Source organism: Pieris brassicae, chromosome 3 (assembly GCF_905147105.1).
Source record: "Pieris brassicae chromosome 3, ilPieBrab1.1, whole genome shotgun sequence".
Lineage (NCBI taxonomy): Eukaryota > Metazoa > Arthropoda > Insecta > Lepidoptera > Pieridae > Pieris > Pieris brassicae.
In genome coordinates, this window is record NC_059667.1 from 8,793,188 (window position 1) to 8,816,963 (window position 23,776).

The 23,776-nt window shown below is 32.1% G+C and overlaps 1 protein-coding gene across 4 annotated transcripts; it reads left to right on the forward strand.

The window, feature by feature from the left end:
* The first annotated feature begins 287 nt into the window (after positions 1-287).
* On the forward strand, positions 288-23,290 carry LOC123706935. 4 transcript variants are annotated; one of them, XM_045656586.1, is made up of 29 exons: positions 288-404; positions 1,001-1,149; positions 1,475-1,696; positions 1,972-2,079; positions 4,124-4,246; positions 4,477-4,728; positions 5,432-5,617; positions 6,230-6,391; positions 6,756-6,857; positions 7,718-8,298; positions 10,031-10,128; positions 10,435-10,583; positions 13,644-13,766; positions 14,151-14,253; positions 15,005-15,116; positions 15,215-15,319; positions 15,730-15,793; positions 16,137-16,265; positions 16,796-16,883; positions 17,801-17,904; positions 18,263-18,464; positions 18,869-19,103; positions 19,284-19,756; positions 20,088-20,206; positions 20,443-20,549; positions 20,746-20,842; positions 21,146-21,268; positions 21,518-21,689; positions 21,991-23,290. In XM_045656586.1, exons 2-29 carry the CDS (start codon positions 1,015-1,017, stop codon positions 22,503-22,505), a joined length of 4,989 nt encoding a protein of 1,662 aa, XP_045512542.1. In that variant the 5' UTR covers positions 288-404; positions 1,001-1,014; the 3' UTR covers positions 22,506-23,290. The 4 variants fall into 4 exon arrangements, with proteins under 4 accessions (XP_045512542.1, XP_045512541.1, XP_045512543.1 ...); XM_045656585.1 differs by having other exon boundaries at positions 294-404; positions 990-1,149; XM_045656587.1 differs by having other exon boundaries at positions 294-404; positions 990-1,149; positions 6,759-6,857.
* The last annotated feature ends 486 nt before the right edge of the window (positions 23,291-23,776 follow it).

A 23,776-nucleotide genomic window follows, 5' to 3' on the forward strand; every position in this document is an offset into this window, starting at 1 on the left:
CTTTATGTGATATTTTTAATACTAATATAAAAACATAATGTAATAAAAATTCTCTTTTTAATTATTAATAATTTTATTAAACAGAAAAACATTAAACGTGATTCAAAAATCCAAGTGTGGATTAAAGATTTGATTGCGTATGAACTGGTTTTTTAAATACATATAGTGTAAATAATTTACATGCTAGTTACACAGGTCTCCAGCAGCTGAGACAAACATAGACAAAAAGAGATTTTATATCTAGCAACAAACCTGTAAAAAACATCCAGTGCAAAGTGACACACACGCCATAATGTAAATTTGTTCTAGGTTTGGCGTTGAGATAATTTTATTTTACATTTTAATGCTATAAAATAAATTAAAACGTAAATTAACGGCATTTAAAATGTCCTTAGTAAATTATGGTAAGAAGATTAAACTATTCATTTTCACTCAGTGCTCAAAAGTGACCTAGAAAAGTAATATTTAGGTTGTCCCTAAAGAATCGAAGCCATTCATTTTCATAGTCAGTGTAATTTTTGAAATTGTTTTTATAAGTTGTGGTAGTAGTGGGTTTAAAAAATGTCGTAGAATAATGTTACAAACTATTAGAGTGATGATAAGGTGTAATTTACTTCGTCGCCATAGTTATTTGTGAGGTGATCCACGGAGTCAAATCTACTGTTGTTGTACGTAGAATCAGGGCTGGGTGTACCGTTTGTGGTATCTGTCAAAGAAACAATTTCTTCACCAATGTTAAAACATTAATCCTTATTTATTACAATAGTGATATCTATACAATTGTGACCATAAATTTAATATTTCATTTAGCAGTTACTCTCATCACTCATTGATTTCGTAAACAGTCAACTGTATTAATAAATATTCGTTAATAACAGCGCCTGTGGTTCTATTATGTTTTCTATATTGCTTACGAAACTCAAAAGTGTTGATTGAAAGTTTTGAAATTCTTGGTAATCATGACTGAAATTTATCATTTAGATTGTTAGGTGTATTTCAGGTTAATTAACTGCCATGGCTCAATACTATCAAATAGCTGTTGGGCAAGGACATCAATTAACCCTAGAGGATTTGCAAAGATACTGTCCAAATATATGTTTAGATGGCAGAATTGTAGTAAATCAGGATGACCAGCAGTATGGCCAACAAGTAAGTAATAATAAGTTATTTGGCCAATTATGTATGGTAGTTAAAATTGTTATTTTTTTATTTCACATACATGATATGATAGTGATGGCTATTCAATGTGGATAAATTTTTAAGGACATCTGATAATCTTAAGCTTATGTTTATTGTTTACATGATGTATACATAAATAAATATGAAATATACTATAAACCAAATTATTTTTTATCTGATTTTAGTATGATAATTAATAATATAAATAATCAATCAATACTTAATAAGTTTTTAATTTGTAATTTAAATATTATAATACCTTTGCTTAATTAACATAACAATTTTATGTCTAAAGGTTGTAGTACAACAAGCAGATCAGGGAAATGAAATTATAGTTAGTGAAGGTGTGCAAGTTCAGCCACAATTAGTTGTCAGTGAGGGATTGCCGTATCAACAACAATATATAATTCGACATGACCAGCCTCCACCACCGCCACCGCCTCCTCCACCCAACAGGCCTGAATTTCAACAACAACAGTCCCAGGGTCATCAGCAACAAACACTCCTTAGACACCAGGTAAGTCTACATGTTTCCACTAATATTGAAAGCATCAACCATTTATGGGGCTATAAACATTTAATGTAAAAGCATATATAAGCCTTTAGTAGCGCCATGTTGAGACTATAACTGCTTGATGCATCCCATAGGTTTAGATCATTAACTATTTGTCAATAATTTAATTATATTATCGGATTTTCTATTGCTATCAAATAATTTAGGTACTTATACATTTATGTTGCACATTAAATAGGTGTAAAAGGTATATGTATGTCCATGCAATTTATTTATAGGTATACTACACATCTGATTTACCCGTGGATACACAAGTTGTGTTGCAACATGCCCCCCAAATTGTTGATGCATCATTGATGCAACAGTCTACACCGCGTTCCCAACATGTATGTTTGTTAATCAAACTTATACATAGCATATAAGTGTGTAGCAAATCACTTAGATATACACGCAACTTCAATCTTCCTTTTGCATGTATAACTCCTCTATTCCGTTTAAATTCATTCATTTGCTTGTCATAATTGATTGTAGAACATATGGATAAATTTGTAAATATTATTAAATAATGTCTTAATCAATTGAAATGACACTGTTGCTTTTTGTCCTTATGTTAAAGCTTAATTTTCGTATATGTGGTTAATATTTATTTCTTCATAAGTGCTGTTATATATAGTATTGAATAAACTTAATTTACTTTTGTTATCTGCCAAAGATAATTTTTATATGTTTAACATGTATATAAGGAATATGTCTGTATATATTTTCGTTTGGTTAATTTTACTGATTACAGTACATGCATTAGCATGAAACAAAATAACTTGACACACATAGTGGTTCTATGTGGAACCAGTTGCCCACTGAAGTATTTTCTAACTAATTTGACTTAAGGTCCTTCAAAAAAATGTCCTAGATTTTTTTTAAAGCTGGCTACGCACTCGCGAGCCTTCTGGTAGTGTGAGTGTCCATGGGCGGCTGTATCCCTTAACATCAGGTGAGCCTACTGCCTGTTTGCCTTCTATTTCATACAAATAAAAAATAATCTCCAATATTTCATTTTACTGTTCACCTGTTTTAACAGTTTAAAAACAGTTCAAGTTCAGTGTTAAAAAACTTCTTTTTGATAAGCCCCCATAATATAATTATTTTTAACAATAACACACACCTTCAGTTTTACAATATCTTATAAATTTTAGGGTAATTGAGGATGGATTACAATGTAGAATAGTGCATCTATACTGAATATTTATAAAATATAAATTTATAAAACGTGTGGACTTTTAAGATACATTTGCTCACTCTGCTGATGATGATACACAGATATACCACTATAGATTTAATTGTAAACCTTGTACCTACATAGATTATTGTAAATATAGTTCCAAAAATAATAAAACATTGTCTTTACTACACTTTCATACTCAATTCTTCTGAATGTTATCCTAGGGCCATAATTAAATGTAGTTTCGAGTGGAGACTCTAACTTATAACATGGGCTTTACACGTTTCCTAATTTTCTAGGGTAAAGGCAAAGAATGTTATATTTTATTGTGATATATTGTAATTACAATAATTGAACTGGTACATGTTTATTTAGAATACATAAAAGTGTAATTATGTGTTATTAAAGGATATTAATAGTGAAACAAGATACTCGGGAATTATATCTGACCAAACTCCAATGTTTTACGACATGAAAAATAATTGTTTGGCGTTTTATTCCATAAAAACCTCACCTTTTTACAAAACAAGTGTAAATAATGTTTTACATAATATTATGTAATTGTTACCTGAAGTTTAATACGTTCAGTACGGCGCTTTTAAAAACAGTACGTAATATATACTTGGCAAGAGCTCCGGTTTGAACCAAAAAAATTAAGCATTTACATATATTCAAGCTTAATATAGAACGTCAGCTTCTTATCTTATCGACGTAAACGAATATTTGACAAAACTATACTAAAATTTGTTCTAAATAAAATAGTACCCTAAGATCACATATACTTTTTCCCGTATTACCGTCCGTCGCTTCACATCTGAATGTTATTAAAAACAGTTTTTGCCGCGCACTACCACTGAAATATTTACGAACCAATTCGACTTAGGGTCCTTTGAGAAAAGACAATTCATTAAAAGCCGGCAACGCACTGCGAGCCTTCCGGAACTTAACAGCAAGTGAGCCTTCTGCCCATTTGCCCCGTTATATAAAAAAAAAAGTATTTGTATTATTTTATATATTTTGAGATTACTAAATAAATTCTAACTTTACGTATTCGGTTTCGAGCTGAATTCCAAATACACCAACCGAGAGACTAAGTCCTTAATCACAATCAGACAGACAATCCAAATATAGTTACGTTGACGGTTTGATTTTACATACTGTTTGTGCTGAAAGTACGATGTAAGGTATCTACAAAATATAATTGTGTACAGTTGGTGAATCCGGTGCATGTGCTGTCGTCTCCTACGGTGCTGCACCCGAGTCAGCAGCCTCCACCGCAACCGCCACCCCCGCCTCCACCTCCACCCCCTCCGCCGCAACATGCCCCTCAGAGTGTAAGTTTTGCTAAAATTTAGAAAATAAAAGTTCTGAATGTAAGTAATTTATGCAAAATCTTAAGATTAATTTTGTTTCTATTGTGCTTTGCGATCACATTGTTATATTTAATTGTAATTTCTTATACTTTGTGACTAACTCTGTCTACTTTAAAGACATCAAAGTAAATAAAAAAAATTGTTTCCGAAAAATATTTTGTTTTGTTCATTCATTTTTGTTTTTCTTATAGCAATCCCAACCACAACCCCAACCACAGATGTCTCGTGCATCTCCTCAACTTCTGCAACAACTTCAACACCATCAGATACAGTTCCAGCAGCTGCAACAGCAACAACAACAACAGTTGCAACAACAGCAACAGTTACAGCATCAGTTGCAACAACAACAGCAGCAGCAACATCAAACACATCAGCAACACTTGCAATCTCAACAAATCCAACACCAGCAACAAGTTATGCAAACTGCATACATAAACCAAGCTGTAAGTTGTTATTCCTCTTTAATAATTGATCATAACTGTGATTATTTCAGACACTTATCAGTGTTTTCCAAGCGTGGGGCCCACGCCCCAAAGCGGGGCAATTTGATTGTAAAGATATTATTTCATATTTGAATTACAGTTTTTCATTATATGTTTTGAAAAATTACTTACTGTAACTTATGAAGCTATCATTTAAGAAGAGAGTGAGTAAGAGTTTCTTAAGTGAACAAATAAATATTTTTATATTAAAATTATCTATACAGTTAAATAAGAATGTCACAAAAAGGTAAAACACTGATGTCGTTAGGTAGGTTTATGTCATTTGTTTATTATTTATTGTTGTAATATTGTGAAGCTTCTATGAAAATTTATATATATACTTGAAGTTTACATTAAGCTCTACTAAAAAGTTAACATTAAGCTGGACCTGAGAAGCAGGTAGGTATTTAAACAGCCAAAGACAGCCTAAGATTGCGTCTGTAGGGCTTTGGGATCCGTGGTGGTTGTTAGGTTCTTACGCTTCACAACATAAGTTATCTAGTGCAACTTGCTCATACATACAGATACTCCTGCCATTCAATACACAAAATATAAACACACATTGCACAGTCCACTGGCTGGCAAGCAGTACATATTCAATAAAGAAACGAAACTTTATACAGTCTCTAAATTGGTTATTAAATATTTAATAAATTTATTTTAGGGAACTCCCACTCGTCCTCCACCACAGCGGCTGTTAAACCAGTCACTGAGTAACAACGGTGTCACATTAGTACGGACACCAGTAAGGACAATGCGGCCTCGAAGACCGGTAGTCAGAAACGCCATTAGCCCCGCCTCGCCCTTGCAAGTGCCAGCCCGCCTTTTGAATCCACAAATATTACAGCAGGTAAGTTTAAATATAGTGATATATGTATAATATAAACTATATAATTTTTTTTCCGAACCAAGGACTTCGAGCCACTTATATATAGCAGCAGTAAGCCATAACGGGTAATTTATCTTTTTATTTATAAGTCCTAAAACAATATATGTGAGCCGTGTTGGCCTAGTAGCTCGATCACTGGCTCCAATGGAGTTTAATTCTATGTGCACATTTAACATTTATCCGAACGGTGAAGGAAAAAATCGTGAGGAAACCGGCTTGCTTTTGACCCTAAAAGTCGATGGCGTGTGTCAGGCATAGGAGACTGATCACCTACTCGCCTATTAGATTGACAAATGGTCATCAAACAGATACAGAAACGGCACAGACATAAAACGGTTGTAGAGCCACCGATTTATTTAAAACAATATGTAAGCTTAAAATTTACATAAAAATATGACAAAATTTACATATTTACACATAAATTATTAGAACATAAATTTCATACTAGCAAGGAAAAAATTAAACACAACCAAACATTGAAAAAACTACAACTAAATAGAATCTCAACCTTTATTAAGAGTGTGATACATAAAATTAATAAGTAAAGAAGTACAATATCATGATTATATTCAGAGCTCCAGTGGGTCCAGTCCAGTGGGAGCCACAGTGCGGGCAACAATGAGCACTGTCCCTGCGCGAGTCAGAACTCCGAGACCAGCTTCACCCCGGGTGCTAAATACCCACGCGGGACACACACAGCACAGACCCCCTAGACCACGCACTCCATTGCTGCAGGTGCGTTATTTATACCATTATTTCCAACATTGCTTCATTATTAATAGTTGACTTCTTTCCAATTGCGATGGTCTCGGACATATATTTAATACAGTGTATTTTTGCAATTTAATGACGAATGAATTTGCATTGGTTGGTTTTGCTTGTCTTCCATACAATGATAAACTCTACATAGCGTTGCCCTCACTCTCAATAACGACAATAATTGAGTAATAAAGTATTGATTGCTGTGATACTTTTGACATTCAACACACCTCTCAAATTCTGTAAAGTTTCTTAGTTTCAAGCGGTAAAAAACAATCATAAAAAATATTAAATATATTTATTTAAAAATTTCGTAACTTATATGCCAATAATACTTTAGCAGCAACAACAACAGCAGCAGCAACAACATCAATTAGCGCAACATCTTCTCGGGCAACAAGTTCAACAACAACAATTAAATCAACTCAAACTGTCACAACAGGTTCGTGTCAATCTTATTTTTTAAGTTTTGTTAAAATTATTTTTTATTTAAAATGTAAATTTGGATGCTATTTGTACGATAAATTGAGACAGACCATTGTGAAATTGGTATCTACCCACACAAAACTGTTAACTGCACAATAATGCATTTATTTATTAACTAACTATACAACTTCTCCCTCAAAGGCCGGCAACGCACCCACTAAAATGGATGTGCATGGGCTGCGACGACTCCCCTTTTTTGCGTCCTGTAGACCTATATAAATAAAACTACCCTAACAGCTTGCCAATGGGATAGTTAGGATATTTAACATCATATTTAATAAACAAATTTTATAATTTCCCAAAAAAAATTAGGTCAAATACATTGGGAATCGTAATAGTATCACGTTTTTCATATACTTCAGTCTACTACTCCTATTTTATTTGTCTATGAGTAATTCACAGCATTGAAAATATTTATACAAGTTATAATTTAGCACTAAAGCCGAAAGGGATTATAATATCTTCACCTACACTGTACTGTTATTTATATGTCGAAGCAATGGCGCTGGTATCAGAAGCCATTGTAATTATAATTTAATAACATCAAAGTCAAATTGATTAAAAACCGTTAATACGAATGGTTTAATTAATTTGTCAATGTCGCTAGATCTATAAATAACCGTTAAATTGAAGTTATTAAATTATAATTACAAAGGCAGCTGATACAAGTGCCATTCCTCCGACATATACAATATTTTACATGTCTAGTATTTTGCCAATTGAGATTTCTGTGTTTTCTTATGAGGTTATTTAAAAGTTTAGTTTTCATATAGATATTTATTTTCCTTTATATACAACTGCGTTCTTGTATTACAGCAACAACAAATAATAATCAACCAAAATCATGGTCAGCAGGCCCGTATAATAACTCCACAGGGGACAATAGTCACACAGTGTTTGAACCAATCGCCGCTGCAATCGCACCAAAACAATGGATCTCTAACAAATGTTCCTCAACCACAACAATTACAACAAATTAAGAAAGTGGTCGTTACGCCCAACAACGCGAACGAAATGGACGATCTCGAAGAAAGTATAACCGCGGCAATAGTTCAAAAGAATATTGCTAATGACAATATAAACACGCAATTTCAAACTTCACCAATGAGACAATCCACGAGCGTGTCCCAACCGGTGAGCAGTCATCAGATAAACTATCCCCAACACAGCTTTCAACAGGACAACGTGTTGCGAATCTATGAAAGTCCCCACGTGCAACATGTGCATCAACATCAGGTGATGATGGAGCAAGACACCTCTGATCCTGAAGAGAGGCAGTTGGTCACCCTGTCGAGTGGTCATAGAATTACAATCGCGGAATATAGGCGCTTGCAATCGTCGCGGGTGTTGTCACAGCAACATCTACATCAACAACAGTTGCAACAACAACAGCCGAGGTATGCAATAGATATTGATTTTTTAAAAGGTTTTCTTTTCTCTTTTCGGTTATCCAAAATTATTAAAGTTAAACTTCCGACTTCCAAGGTGGCGTTGGAAGTCGGAAGGAGGACATAGATAGAGACAGAGACAAAGAAGAAGAATATTTTTGTCATTAATTTCCACATTACAAAGTTTCCACAACTTCTCAAGCCAAGCCGAGACTTGTCCTCAGTAGTATTTTTTCCGCCCAAAAGCCATTGCTTTACTAAGACACGAAATTGCTTTTTAATCATTTGTTTGATTAAACATACTATATCTGACAAATAGTACGACAGTTGTCAAATGTATACACGTGTCTTGAATGTTAAAGCTAGCTAAAAATCATGTTAATTTAATACTAGTAACGACATCTATGTGACGTACGAACTTTTCAGCCCACCTGTTATATCAGGCATTTGTTTACGCATAATATTGTCTCCGCGTCATCAAAAAGATTAGCACTGCTGCAGGACGGTTCATTTTCCGCTCATACTAGTCTACTGTTTCCTTAGGAGTTGTATATATATATATTATTATATATATATATATATAGTCCTGGAGTATAAATGAGCTATGCTATTTTTCCCAAACAAGGACTAATATAATAATAAGCCTTTCTTCATCCACATCTTAATGACATATATTTAACAGACATAAATAAAATTGACTAACACTGTTATATTATTACATTCTAGTATTGACTTTTGTTAACATAGCTTTTACACATTGAAAGAAACCACTTTTTAACCGGATTGAAGCTATGTATTATTATAAACTTATAATTATTTTACATAATTTTAAACTTAAATCTTTCCGACGTTTCGCGTGCTTTATAGCGTGCGTGGTCACGGTGACTCGACGGTCGAATTATAAGTTTATAATAATACATAGCTTCAATCCGGTTAAAAAGTGTTTTCTTTCAATTTATTACATTCTTTTTTTGCGTCTGAGGCCTACCTAACTGTTGTGGCAGAATGACCGGCTCTGTGGAACACGTCTGCTTCACAGCATAATGTCCGAGTCAGAACCAGTTACAACCACAACACACACACGCTTAAAATGTTCCTTGTTCCTTTTTTTCTTTCCACAATACTTTGTTATTTTTCTTTATTATTATTATTATTATGTTTTTCTGTTTCATAGTTAGTTATATGGTATATTTCTAGTGTTACATCTAATTTAATATTTGTTAATTAGTTATACTTTAGTCAGTGTTTCTGTATTTTTCAATACTAGGGTTGTCTAAAAATTGCTTGTGAGTGATAAGGCTGCACGTTGTAAGCGGTTTTTTGTAATAGGTGGCAAACGGGCAAGAGGCTCACTTGATGTTAAGCGATACCGCCGCCCATGGACCCTCAGATTGCCAGAAGGCTCGCAAGTGCGTTGCCGGCCTTTCAAGAATTGGTACGCTCTTTCCTTGAAGGACCCTAAGTCGAATTGGTTCGGAAATTCTTCAGTGGGCAGCTGGTTCCACATAGTGGTGGTGCGTGGCAAAAACTGCCTTAGAAAACGCTCAGTTGTGGAGCGACGGACGTCGAGGTGATACGGATGGTATTTTGTATTTTGCCTTGACGTCCGATAATGAAACTCAGCTGCGGGTATTAGACCGAACAACTCTTCTTCTCTCTTCTATTTTATATGTATGTTTAAATAAATTAATCCAATACTGGAATCTAGCTCTTTATAATTTTCTCTAAATATTTTTTTCAGGGAAACGGCAAGACAAACGCTAGTTAAAAGTAAAGAGCAACAGAGGCCGGTGCAAAGAGTACATCCGATGCAAACTCAGCCACCGACGCCTATATCAGGTATTTTTAAGCGATAATGTTGCCATATAAAAAAAATTCTTGCAGATATACTCGGTTAAATACCAAATAATAATACGAATATTATATATTGTTATGTATAGTATTGTCTTTTGTTAACATAGCTTTTACACATTAAGAAAACACTTTTTAAACGGATTGAAGCTATGTATTATTATTATAAACTTATAATTATTCACATAATTTTAATTTTTTCCGGTGTTTCGCGTGCTTTACAGCGTGCGTGGTCACGGTGACACGCTGTAAAGCACGTCAGAAGTGTTTTTTTATCGTTATGTATTTTCTCAGAAAACAACGAAGCTGTAAGTGGACCGTCAGAGCAAACGGCGGAACCTCAGTCGGCGAAAATGTTGATATTCCTGCAAAATGGTGAACAAAGGCTCATCACCTTCACGCTGCCTAAGGAGAGCTGTACACTGCAGGAAGTGTTGGAACAGGTGAAAACAACATTTTTACTTACTTACTTTTAAAGCTTTATAAATTAAAAATTGTAACATGTGTTTTGAAGTTGCGCTTGCATTATTTTTTTGCATTACATAAATATGCTATTAAAAGCCGGCAACGTACGAGCCTTTTGCCAATGTGTCCATGGGTGGCGGTGTCATTTTACATAAGATTGGCCTTCTGGCAAAATAATTGTCCATGGGCAGCGGTATCACATAACATCAGGTAGGTTACCATCGCTTAAATGAGTGAGTGACGTCATTTTACAAAAAGATTGGTAAAATGACGTCACTCGCTCATTTAAGCGGTGGTTAAATCGCATCTTCTGCACAGGTGTAGTTGTAGGCCACATCTCAATCATGTGCTAGTAGTAGTCAAACGTCTGTACGGTATAATTCTGTTTTTTTATTAACATGACATGAAAGGAAATTCCTTTCAAAAATTCTCCTAACGAATTTGTAGTTGAAGGCCCCGTATTACGTAAACATGGTAACAGACACATGGTTGCCTTTTATAGATCTTTGTACAAGCAAATAATTATTGCTTAGATGCCGATGCCGTATTTCCGAGCCAATTCCTTCAAGAAAAGAGCGTACCAATCCTTAAAAGGCCGGCAACGCACTCGCGAGCCCTCTGTTATTGAAAGTGTCCATGGGCGGCGGTATCATTTAACATCCGGTGAGCCTCCTGCCCGTTTGCTAGCAATTCTATAAAAAAATGTCATGGACAGTAAGCCATATGTGTTTATTACTGCTAGCTGCTGCGTAGCTATTTAGTATAAGACAAAACTCAAGTATTTCAAGTCAAGGAAAAGCAAACAGTCGCTATGTGGTAACAGAGCAAAATGTTAGTGTGTTAAAATCATAGGCCAACTTAGATATTAAGGCGAGACGAAGTTCGCTGGTGTTGCTTGTAAAATATAGATTGGTCAACAAATTCTCTATCTCTGAACTTATTGTAATCTAACGAGCCTTCGAATTAGATACAACATAAGCTTGGCTATATTTTTTATATGTTTTTAACCATTAATCAACAAAGAAAACCGTTTAGACAAAGTGAAAATAAGTTATACTTTTAGACAGAAGACAATATAATTTTAATGATTAATTTCTGGCAATTATATACGTTTAAATATTAAACTGTAATCGTAATATTTGCATTATTTGGCTTTAAAGTAATTGAAGCAGGTCAGACCAGCCTAATCACACCTCCAGGCACCCCAATACTAGGTTTTATAATTGGTAGATTTGAAACTGCATGATATATTATTACGTATATATATATATATATATATATATATATAAAAAAATAATGAATATATATATATATATATATATATATATATATATATATATATATATATATTTATATATTTATATATATATAAAAATAATGAATATATATATATATATATATATATATATATATATATATATATATTTATATATTTATATATATTAGGCATAGCTAAAGATGCCATGAGACGTTTGAGCAACATATGAAAGAAAAGAGGAAAATTAGACTCTAGGATCTTCATGTATGGAGTAGAAACATTGAATGTCTTGGCTCGTGAAAGGCAAAGGATCGATGTCTTTGAGATGTGGTGCTGGCGGCGTATGCTCAGAATACCGTGCACTGCGAAGCGCATCAATACATCGATCCTGGCCCATCTCTGTATACGGTCTGGACTATCTACTATATGCCGACAGCCAATTGTATCTTATTACGGCCATACAATTCGCAAAGGCGATGAGAACTTGGAGAGACTAATCGTATTTGGTAACACAGAAGGCAAAATATCACCAAAACTGTACACTGTCATAAGAGAGGCGCTGAATAGAAACCGTTGGAAACAGATGACTCATCTGATGCTTCCGAAGACGCTCGGACATGAGCTGCCGATTTGTCTTTTTTTATTAATAGAGCAATATTGCTGCTTCCTATACAACTACTTTAAATATTAAATACCTCTAATCCTATTTGGATGAGCCTGAATTGATAACCTCTTCATTAGTTTTTTGAGTCAGATAAAAAAGTGACAGATAATTTCTTTCCATGTTCTACGTCTTCAATAACCAGTTCTTAAAATTATTTATTTAGATTCATTTAATAATTACATTTTTATTATTGAAGTATAACTTCTTTATCGGCGTTGGAAAAAAATTACCCTCATATTTGTTCCGTTACTCGCCATCTTTTTCTTGTCCCTACCACGGTTGATTCGAAGAGATTCGAAACCAAAATATATAAAAACGATAACAATGATAGTAATAATTGTATTACAATAAATGACATTCTATCAACAATCAACAATCTTAGTAGTAATAAGGTAAAATGAAATAATTGTATTATTGGTATATGACAATAAAAGCCTTTTGTTAAACTTTATCTAATTTTACTTTATTCAACCAATTTCTGTATAGTTGAATATAGTAGATAATTTTTCGAAAAATAAGGTTATAAAGAAGTTTCACTTCTTACGTGTGTACACTAGTACACGCACACATTTTTTTTAATTTATAAAAATAGTTATTCATATTCATATAGATTGTATAATATGAAACAACTTATACAAATAACTATATTTTGACAGTTTAGTATTCATCATCTTTATTTAATTCTTATACGAATATAGGAAAATATCCTGTCTGTATTAAAATGAGAATTCTCGTCAAGAACGGGTTTCTTGCATCGGCTGTGGAGCGTCAATTTTACAATTGTTTTCTGACGTTTTACGTGCAATATTAATAGTTATAATGTTAATAGTGTAACCTTAGTATATAAGTTAATAATTTAAATAGCTTCGACGTCCTGGTGGACAGAAAAACTGTGTCCAGTTTGTGTTTCCAACACACCAACTTCTTTTCTATTTAAGATTATCCATACAACAAATAAATAAAAATAAAATTTATAAAAAACAATTTCCGAGCTGTAAGTACAAAATCTTAGAGCAGACTTTTAGGGGTTTTGTCTGATTTTTAATTTAACGATTATTTTTAATGTTTTGCAAGGAAATTCATTATTTGTATCGTTTATAACAGATTTTGTTCCAGGTGAATGTTCCATTTACAGAAGACACTCATATACAGTGTATGCAGAATACGTCTAGCGAAATTGACTATTTTGTGTCAGTAGGATCTACAACGAGGATAGAAGAAATGCTAGAGAATCATCCAGTAAGATTTTAGGCACAATTTAATTCTTAATCTTCAAACTTTGGAAAAAATATTATGAAGGCAGTGTATTTAAAAAAGATCGAATTTTTTTTCATGTGGTCCTATGTATTTCAAAAAGATAAAATAGATAAAAAATAAACCAGAAAAAATTAGATCTTATTTATTAGAAATACCCGTACTGTGTCTTTCAAAAAGATCTCAGTTTTTCTCGTGTGGTCCTGTGTATTTCAAAAATAAACAGCTCAGCAGCTAATCTCACGGATTCATGAATGGCGATGCAATACAAGAGAAAAGGAAAAACAAGAATTACACAATGTTATGTTACCTATATGAATAAATGATAATAAATTTTAGTTCAGTGATATTAAAAGCTTGTTTTTTCAGATGTTAGTTGGTGATATAGCCAGTAGAAGTTCCCCCAGTGTCGGTCCGCAATCTCAAAGCAGTGAAATGTCTACACCAGAAAAACCACCTTGTCCGGAGAGCAGTAAGTTTTTTATAATATAACACAAGACACAAGAAACAATTCACCAAAATAGTTACATAACATTTTTATATCAATCAATTTTGTCTATACTAATATAAAGTTTTTTTGTAATGTCTTAAATCTGGTGCATGGTAACGAATTTCACCTTTTGCATTATCCCTGACTCACATATATTTATTTCTTAAATATTACTTTTACCCAAAAGGGGTCCATACACAACATGAAGTAATAGAAGTAACAATAACTAACATAGACTAAGTGACTAATAGTAAAACTAACATCCATTTGTTTGAAATTTTTATAGAATCGAATTTTAGAGGCTTTATCGTTATTTTAATAAGTGTTGGTCTAGTGGTTTCAGCTTACGACTCTAATCCGTCTAGTCGTAGGTTCGATCCCGGCTGTCCACCAATGGACATTTTTTCTATGTGCACATTTTACATTCGCTCCAATGGTGGAGGAAAACATCGTGAGAATATCGACAGTGTGTCAGTGTCGACGGGCACAGGAGGTTGTACCTTCTTGTATACGCAATTGACAAATGATCGTGAAACAGATACATAAGTCTGAGGCCCAGACCTGAAAAGGTTGCAGCGACACTGATCAGTTTTGATTTTCTAAATTATTATAAATATTGTCCTGTGTAAATATAATTTTAATTGGTGTAGGTAATGCGTCCTCTGTGTGTTCGTGTTAATTGTGTGTAAGATAATGCCAGCAATTTGTAATGTATATTTCTTTTCTTTCGCAGCAAGTAGCAGTCCCGAATCTCCAAAATCTCCACCACCAAGATTTGTTGATGGAAAATTGGCTGTTTGTAAATCTTGTGGATACTCTGGCTTCGACTTCAATCGATGTCAAAGGTTGGTTTTATGCTCTTATGGATAGCAAATTGCCCCATATTTAGTTACTTTAATTTTGAATTAAATTTAAAACAACAAGATATTATTTTTATTTTCAGATGTAAGCGTGTTTTCACTGAAGAACCCAAAAGTGTGTCAATACCAAACAAAAATGTGGAACAGAAGAAGAAGGAAGGGGAAAAGTCTTCATTAGAAAAGCAAATGTATTTTTTTTATTAATAGTTTATCGTCCAGTATTTGAATGTATGCATATGTGTATATGTCTTGACCTCAGATTTCTGTATCTGATTGGTAATAATTATTTATACTTAATAGACAAGGTGACCGTCTGGTCCAAGGCATGTCGGTTTCCTCAGGATCTAATCCTTTACCGTACAAGCGTGTTTATTGCGGGCGCTTAAGACCTCAGATGAGTCTCATAGACTAAAACTACTCTTAGAAGCCTCAGTATACGAATGTGTCACATTTTGACAGCATTTGTTTTCTTTATAATTATTATATTCTATATTACGCTTAAGCTTCTAATTTATTTATACAAAAATATTCTGAGCTAGTTGTAAAATCTTATTGTTTTTCATTCCTTTCACTCGACTATAGCAAATTTTTTTTCCAGACCTTGTGATGGCATAAAGATAAATCTGCTGAAGCAAACCGTCAAGAACCTTAACAATAAAACCGTAAGTAATGTTACCATAACAAAAAAAACCAACACGGTCATAGATCACGCTATGATGTGGTGAAGTGTGCCGATTCCGTTTCTTACAGACACAAATGACTGTATAAAAAAAGTGTAATAAAAATAATAGTGTAGTAAAAAAATTATAAAAGGCTTTGCAATATTAAATAGATTAGGTGTACAACAAATGAAAACTGTGTGTTAAGCCGTTTAGTACAAAACAGTACAAGTAAAAATGGAGTGTGGCTAATGTTTTCATACAAGATTCTTTTGATATAAAAAAACTCTGTGTGTGACACACAAGCCATATTTTGCACATAAGTTGAAAGTGTAATTTTCACCAGGTTGTTCAAGAAAAAGGAAAACCGAACCGTGTCAGAAAACCCAGGGGAAAGCAGCCCGACCCTGAACCAGTTATATTGACTTTAAGTTCTGATGAAGAGGATTCCAATAGTTCCATGTTGAGTAATCAGGTAGAAATATTATTTCTTATAGTATATGTATACCATATTAAAAAAGTGGCATATTTTATTAGAAAATGGTTTGTTGGTGGACTTGCCGTGGAATTTGTGATAATTATTGTTTGTATTTGTGGTTAAATTTTCATCCCGTTTTTGAATAAGTAGGTAGTAGGTAAGTAGTAGTAATTCCGATTTTAGACCTAATATAATAATAAATAGAGGCTGCGCGGAAACAAAACCGGTACGCGGCGTGGCGGTTATGGCGGACAAGCATATAGACAATGTACTCAGTATTATTATGTTTACCGTTGAACCACAATCCTAAAATTTCACGACAATCTCTTTTCGCATAGACTACTAAACTGCTTCTTAATACCTTAATAAATAATATCTATCGAAAAGAATGGCATATTTTTTTTATTCTACATTGTCATTATACCAATATTGATAAATTATTACAATTGGTTCATACGTTTTATAAGATATAAAAGAATACAAGATATAAAAAATTAACGCATATGTGTTTGTTATATTTTTCTTAGATGGAACAGAACTTACATAGTAAAGAGCCATCTCTGCTGGAAATAGAAGGTGGAACTCTAGATAGCGGTATTGGCTGCGATCTTGTTGGTAAGTCAAATGTACATTTTTATTAAGAAAAATCTGTTTTTTCTATGTAGAGTTTATATTTAAAGAATGCAACTAATTTTGATATAAAATATCTAACAGTATAAGAAATTTACACTGAACTTTTTTTTTATTAAACCTACTACTTAGATCAAATCCAAATTGTATTACAGCTCTTTTAAAATTTTAAATATTTTCACATTCATACATACATAATAAGCAAAAAAATATATAATGAGAAGGGATAAATGAGTTGTACTGGTACTATTTACCGTTTTTTTATTTTTTTACATGTGCCATATCTTACAAAAATTAAATCCTACAAACGTATTTTGTTTAATTATCGTGCGGGTCTGACACACTGATAGTACCACCCACCAATATTTTTTTATAAAAGTAACTGTTTCTGTTATGGCAACCCTGTCACCAGCATAGACAACGTGTTACAGTTGGGCTGTTGAAATGTCAAATTATTATATTTGACCGTTGACAGTAGAGCCTACATCTTGACTTTGACAGATCACAGTAGTGAGAAACAAAACTGAATTTATAGCGTGGTCTTTCGGAGAATGTGCGTAAATTATTTATTTCATGTAAATTTAACCTCATTTGGTGTGGAAATTAAGTGAATTTAGAAAATAAGTATGTCCCTAAATCAACCTAGTGAATCAACAGGTATAATACTAATGCTTATTTACTTCAAATTCTAACCGACAGCCATGCCTAAACCAGTCGATGAAATAAATAAATAAATTATATATATATGTATATATCATGTTACTATGATAACTATACAAAATTGCGTTATTTAATATTCTGTTTCTGTATCTGTTTAGAACCATATTTGCATTTTCATCAAAATTAATAGTATTTAATATTGATGTATTCAACTTCTGCTATAAAGATTTCGTTTATCTCAGATGAAAGCAGAGAAGAGATCAGTCAAAATATGGTCAATATAGTTACATCTTTCAAATGTCGAACAATCAGAATTGGATCATATAGATATACGCCCAAAGAAAAGGTTAGTTTCATTTTCAAATTAATTTGTGTAATAAAAACCCTTAAATATTAAGGTGTTAGTGCTAATTAATCAGTTTATCTATAAGAAATATATTTTCTATGTTGTGTAAATATAAAGTGTTGGGTTAAACTGTGATAATCTCAAATACAAAGTCTGTTTTTTAAGGAAAGCTATGCTACATCTCTATTAACTTTATTAGTTTAGTTTTTATCCTATTTCAGTTGCTACATGTAAAAATGTAAACATACAAAATCTTTATAAATGATTATCACTTGTTCTATATAAAACTGGAAGTAAAACCATTGCAAGGAAATAAAAAAATATATATATAAGTAATATTTGTTATTCATTTTTTTAGATTTTTATATCACCAAGAGGTATCAAAATTATTGCCCCATCATTAAAAAATGAATCTAAAGAAGTTGCTCTTCAAATACAAATAAAGGATATAGTGAGGATTTTAGTTCATTTTGGAAAGGGGTTACCTGTAATTTTCTTATATACAACTAGCAAATGTGGTGGATATATAAGAAAATCTTTAGAAATGGTTGATGAACTAGGTTTGTACTCACTTTATAGTTGTGGTCCACAATGGACTAATGTATGTTTGCATCTTGTATATATAGATTTTTCTTTAACATCAAACATATTTTTTTTAATTTTAGATATATGAGGATTTTTGGCACTAGGCCAACAATCCTCAATTTTACTCAACTTTGTAGTCTTTGAATCATGGCTGTAAAAACATTACACACTTGCTTATATGGTGATGGAAAACATAAGAAAACTGATATGCCTTATTTTCAAAATTTGATGGTGTTTGTTAAAGAAAAAGTGATTGAGTTACATAAATCTGAAGTCAATCAATCCATTTTAAATGTTATAATTAAATTTTATTATAGATTGGTAGTTAAACATACTTATTTTTTATTATTATACAATTTAAATAATTATTATTTTTCAGGTCCATATTACAATCCTTCTGCTAAAGTTGATGCTTATAAGAGGATTACATTATTGCCAGATGTAATTAGTGATGAATTAAAAACTTCTTTTCAAACATTATATGGGTCAGTCCTGGTTGACTTGACCACTAAAGAGGCAAATGAAATCCTTGTGCGAACTTGCCCAAAAGAAACCAGTATATGTAAAGTGACAACTAGATCTGCAAGTGCTTCCAGTAATACAGGAGTTAAAAGGTTGATATCTTTGTCATTTTAATACTTGTTATGCAGACATACTTAGTCAGATACTTAACTTTTTGTATGTCCAGTAAATAATAATAGGCAAATCTTTTGAACAACCAACATTAATATAATAACTAAAAACTAACATAGGATAGGTATGTAATACTAATAATAATAGTCTTTTTTTTCCAGTGTAAATACAGCTGAACAAATCAGGCAAATATTAATTTACCCACCAGGAAAAGGGGGAATTCCAATAAATACAGAAGATTATATGTGTCTAGCACAAGATCAGTTTTTAAACGATGTTATTATTGATTTTTATTTAAAATACTTAGTTCATGATACTTTAACAATCAGTCAGAGAGAAAAGACTCATATATTTAGCACATTTTTTTATAAGAGATTAACAACAAAGCCAAGTAAAGTGAATAAAAGTTCAAACCCCCTCGAGTGGGATAATAGTTTAACACCAGCTCAGAAACGGCATGCAAGAGTCAAGACATGGACAAAGAATGTGAATATCTTTGACAAAGACTTTATAGTAGTTCCTATTAATGAAAATTGCCATTGGTTTGTGGCTATCATATGTTTTCCTAGCTTAGAGGGCTGTCGTAGTATGATTGATAATAGAATTGTAATTCCACAAGCAACAAAAAGAAAAGGTAAGATTATCCTTGTAAGATATTTACCTGCATTTTATTTTTAGCATAAATAAATAAAAAAATCATTGATCACTCAGGCAACACAAATCACTACATGTCCTTTTCTATTCTGTATAATATAGATTTTTTTTTTTTTTTTAAATTGTTCTTATGAATTGTAAAAAAACATCAATTACAATTACATTTTTCATCATCACATTTTACATTGAATAATGCAAGACTAAATGTACTATGGAATCTATGGATGCATTACACATTAGTGCGTTATAGTGCGCTTTTATGAATAGCAATTGAGTGTTGTTATCTTGTAAAATAAAATTATTCATTTCAGAACGAAAATCATCAATGCAAATAGGTAACACAACAATCACTCCTTTATCAAAACAGGAACAGCTCACATTAAATTGTGATTCTGATAATTTAAGTGAACGGGACGAAGCTGAGGCGGAGGTAGGTCTGGAATTAGTTTTGTGGCTTTAACTCTGTATATACAGGAAACAATTTCTACCTGCTGCAAGTAGTAGACTCTGTGTCGAGTTAAGCAACCATATGTTTCATAGGAAAAACATTGACTTGCAATTGAATTTTCCTGCATTCAAATAATTTTCTAATTACATATTGAGTGTTTTATTGATGTAAATAAACAGTTATGTACTTATTTAAACAATGATGTTTTATTTAATTAGGAAAGTGACTTGGACATGCAATGTGATTCCGAAGAAGATGAAACAGAAAAACCAGTAGAGAAGAAACCAGAAGTACCTGTTGTTAGAAAAAATGAACCCATTAAACAGTGAGTAGCTTTGTAGTTGAGAAGATGTGCCAACCATTTAATTTGCTTAATTATATTCCGTTGTCATTCACAATTATTTCCATGTTGTTTATTGGCTCTTGTTCATTATTTGTAATTTAGTTATGTCATGCATTTATTTTTCTTTTAAAAATGCGATAATTGCATTATCAATTACATTATTTAATTTTTATTACAGACCCTGCATTCTTATTTTTGACTCACTTGCTGGTGCTTCCCGATCAAGAGTTGTGGCTACATTGCGGGACTACCTCACTTGTGAATACCAAACTAAAGTGAGTAATTTTTATCCTTTTTAACGCTATTAGGTTCTACCAGGTTTGAAAGTCTAAAAGTTGTCAAAAAAAACAATATTTTTGCAATATACCTATAAAATTTGCTCGTTTTCTTGCCTGCCTTATTCAGGCAATCAGTTTCAATAAAATGGTGACTTATTCAATGTTTTTGCATATGGTGGAATGTTATACTTCTTAAAATTCGTGAAAGAAAATCTTTAAAATTAATAACCTTTTAGACTCTTAAACTATATTCCTCTATATACAAATGCTTATTTTTCTATGATTAATTTACTTTTTCAGATATCTAAAAACAAAGTGTTCAACAAAGATAATATAAAAGGCAGTTGCCCAAAAATTCCCCAACAGAATAATTTTACCGACTGTGGCCTTTATTTACTACAATATGTTGAACAATTTTTTAAGGTATGTTATTTTACTAACTCCAATAACATCATATCAATTGGATTGCAATTGGTTACAAATGCAATGTATTCTAAAATAAAATTATGAAAAAATGGCTATATAACCTATGAAGAAAATATTTATAATTTTCTACTACTTATTTATCAAGACAATTTTATTTTAGTTTTTGTTTTTTAGTCAAATTATGTGGTGTCTGTAAGTCATTCACTTTTAACTGTTTTAGACATTGTATTATCATTTAATTTTTAGGACCCAGTGCTGGACTATAGTTTGCCAATAAAACAACTAGGAAATTGGTTTGATGAAATTGTTGTTACCAGGAAACGTGAAGAAATCTCGAATTTATTGAAATCCCTTATGAATACATATAATCCAGATTCGCATTTAAATCTACCTGATATCACATTCCCTACATTGAATGGTAATTGTATATTATTTATACTTAAATCTAGAGTTAATTTGTTTTCCAACTGTTTATCCCAATGTCCCCTTATCCTACCACTTTAGATAGTATTTTGTACTAACAATCTTATTGGAATCTCCATCTCCTATAATTTGTTATTTGTAACATGTTTTCTTGGTGTTGAGAAATTTATGTAAATTTTATTATATTAGTAATCAAATTGTTCTTCTAAAAAGCTGTATACATACATTTATATAAATTATGAACATCCCTATTAATAACTGGTACAAAATGCTTAATTTATGAAATCTTTTTGCAGGAAAGTTAATTGAAACTGAAGAACATGCAGATGATGGTTCAGGCAGTGAAAAAAGCAGTTCAAGTAAAGAGCAAAAATGTGATGTAAGAAGCAGTGATGGGGCCACTATTACCTTTGTGAAACAGATGGCAACAGGCGATATCCTTGTGAAGAGAAATTTTGCAGATTCAACTGAAACCTTACATTTACGAAAAGCTATAAGACTTTCAAGTGACTCTGAAAATAGATCTGTGATGCCTTTTAAACAGAATTTAATTAAGAAAGGAGACCATGACAACCAAGTATTAATACTTCACTCTGGTGATTTAGTGAAAGACATTCAAAATACGTTAATAGTGAATAAAAAAACAGTGGCTGATAAAAAGCATGGTGTACATAATCAAAATGTTTCAGTGAACTGTGTGCGACAAAGTGTTAGTGATAGTGACAACTCATTTCACAAAACAAGAAGAATAAATAAACTTGAGGATGTAATGCATGACTCTGTTAAGAAGTTTAAGAAGAATGAATGTTGAATACACATTGTCCAACCAATGTATTAAATTATTGTTAATTTAATAATTTGTATAGAACCTAATTGTTTGACTTTTGTAAATATTAGTTAACACTATTTACTTAGTATTAGATGATGTATACTTATGTTTTTATATATAGGGTTTTGACCCTATTGCCTTTTATTTGAGAAAGAACTATAGTTATTATCTCAATTTACGTAATAAATTGGCATCACATGTTTGTGATAAATAGACATAAATTTCATTTGTGTTGTGTTATGTGTTAAGTATTGAATACTGTATCACCAATGATTTTTAAAAATTATGGAATTATTTAATGGATATTTAAACTGACTGTTACATAAACATTAATTAACATTCACTGCAGTGGCAAATGACACATTATTTTTCAAATTATAAATTAATTTAGGCCCAGAAAATTTTACTTTGGTTCCTGTTTGGTAGTGAAATGAAAACATGTGATAAATTCCAATAGAAAATTGTATCAATATCTGATTTTCCATTAGTTATTACATAAATACTATGGATACACTTTACTATTGGAATAAACTAAATTGTGAACAATCAAATCTAGAGAAAAGCAGTTCTTTCTTAATTAAAAGTAGTAAAATGATACTATCAATATAATAACTGTAAAAAGCTACACTGAACATATTACAATTTAAATTTAGAAATTTGTCTGTTTTTCTTAATGCCTTTATCTACACTACCTATGGTCACAATTTTTTATTGTTTTATGAAACCCAGCAATGCATTACATTTCACACATGCGAAGTTTGTAAAGTATGATTATTTCATTATACTGCTCACTTTAGTCTGGAGTCCTTACATTATCTTTATTTATATTAAGTCTGCTGTGATTTCTAATTCTGACATATACAGGTTCCACATATCAGTTTTTAGTTGAGTGATTTTTTTATGAAAAATGTATGTTTCTGAATGTAATGTAAGGGAGCCCAAGCGAGGATTTCGGGATTTATTACAGCGTGGCAGATTAATATACAGGAGGATTCCTTGTAACTAACCTAACCTAACGAAGTACCTCCACCAAATATAAACACTATATATATGGCCGCCCGTCAAGGTTAATCATCAGATATTCTCGAGTGCGTCAGAATAAAGTAGAGTGAGTTAATTACATGCTAAAAAGTGTATATTTCATTAATCTGACAATTTGCAAGTGATGTAAAGATAGGGGGAGGGCTGCAAGTTGTAAAAAAAGTCATTGACATTCTCGAGCGTATAATCATAATAAATATATGCTGATGATT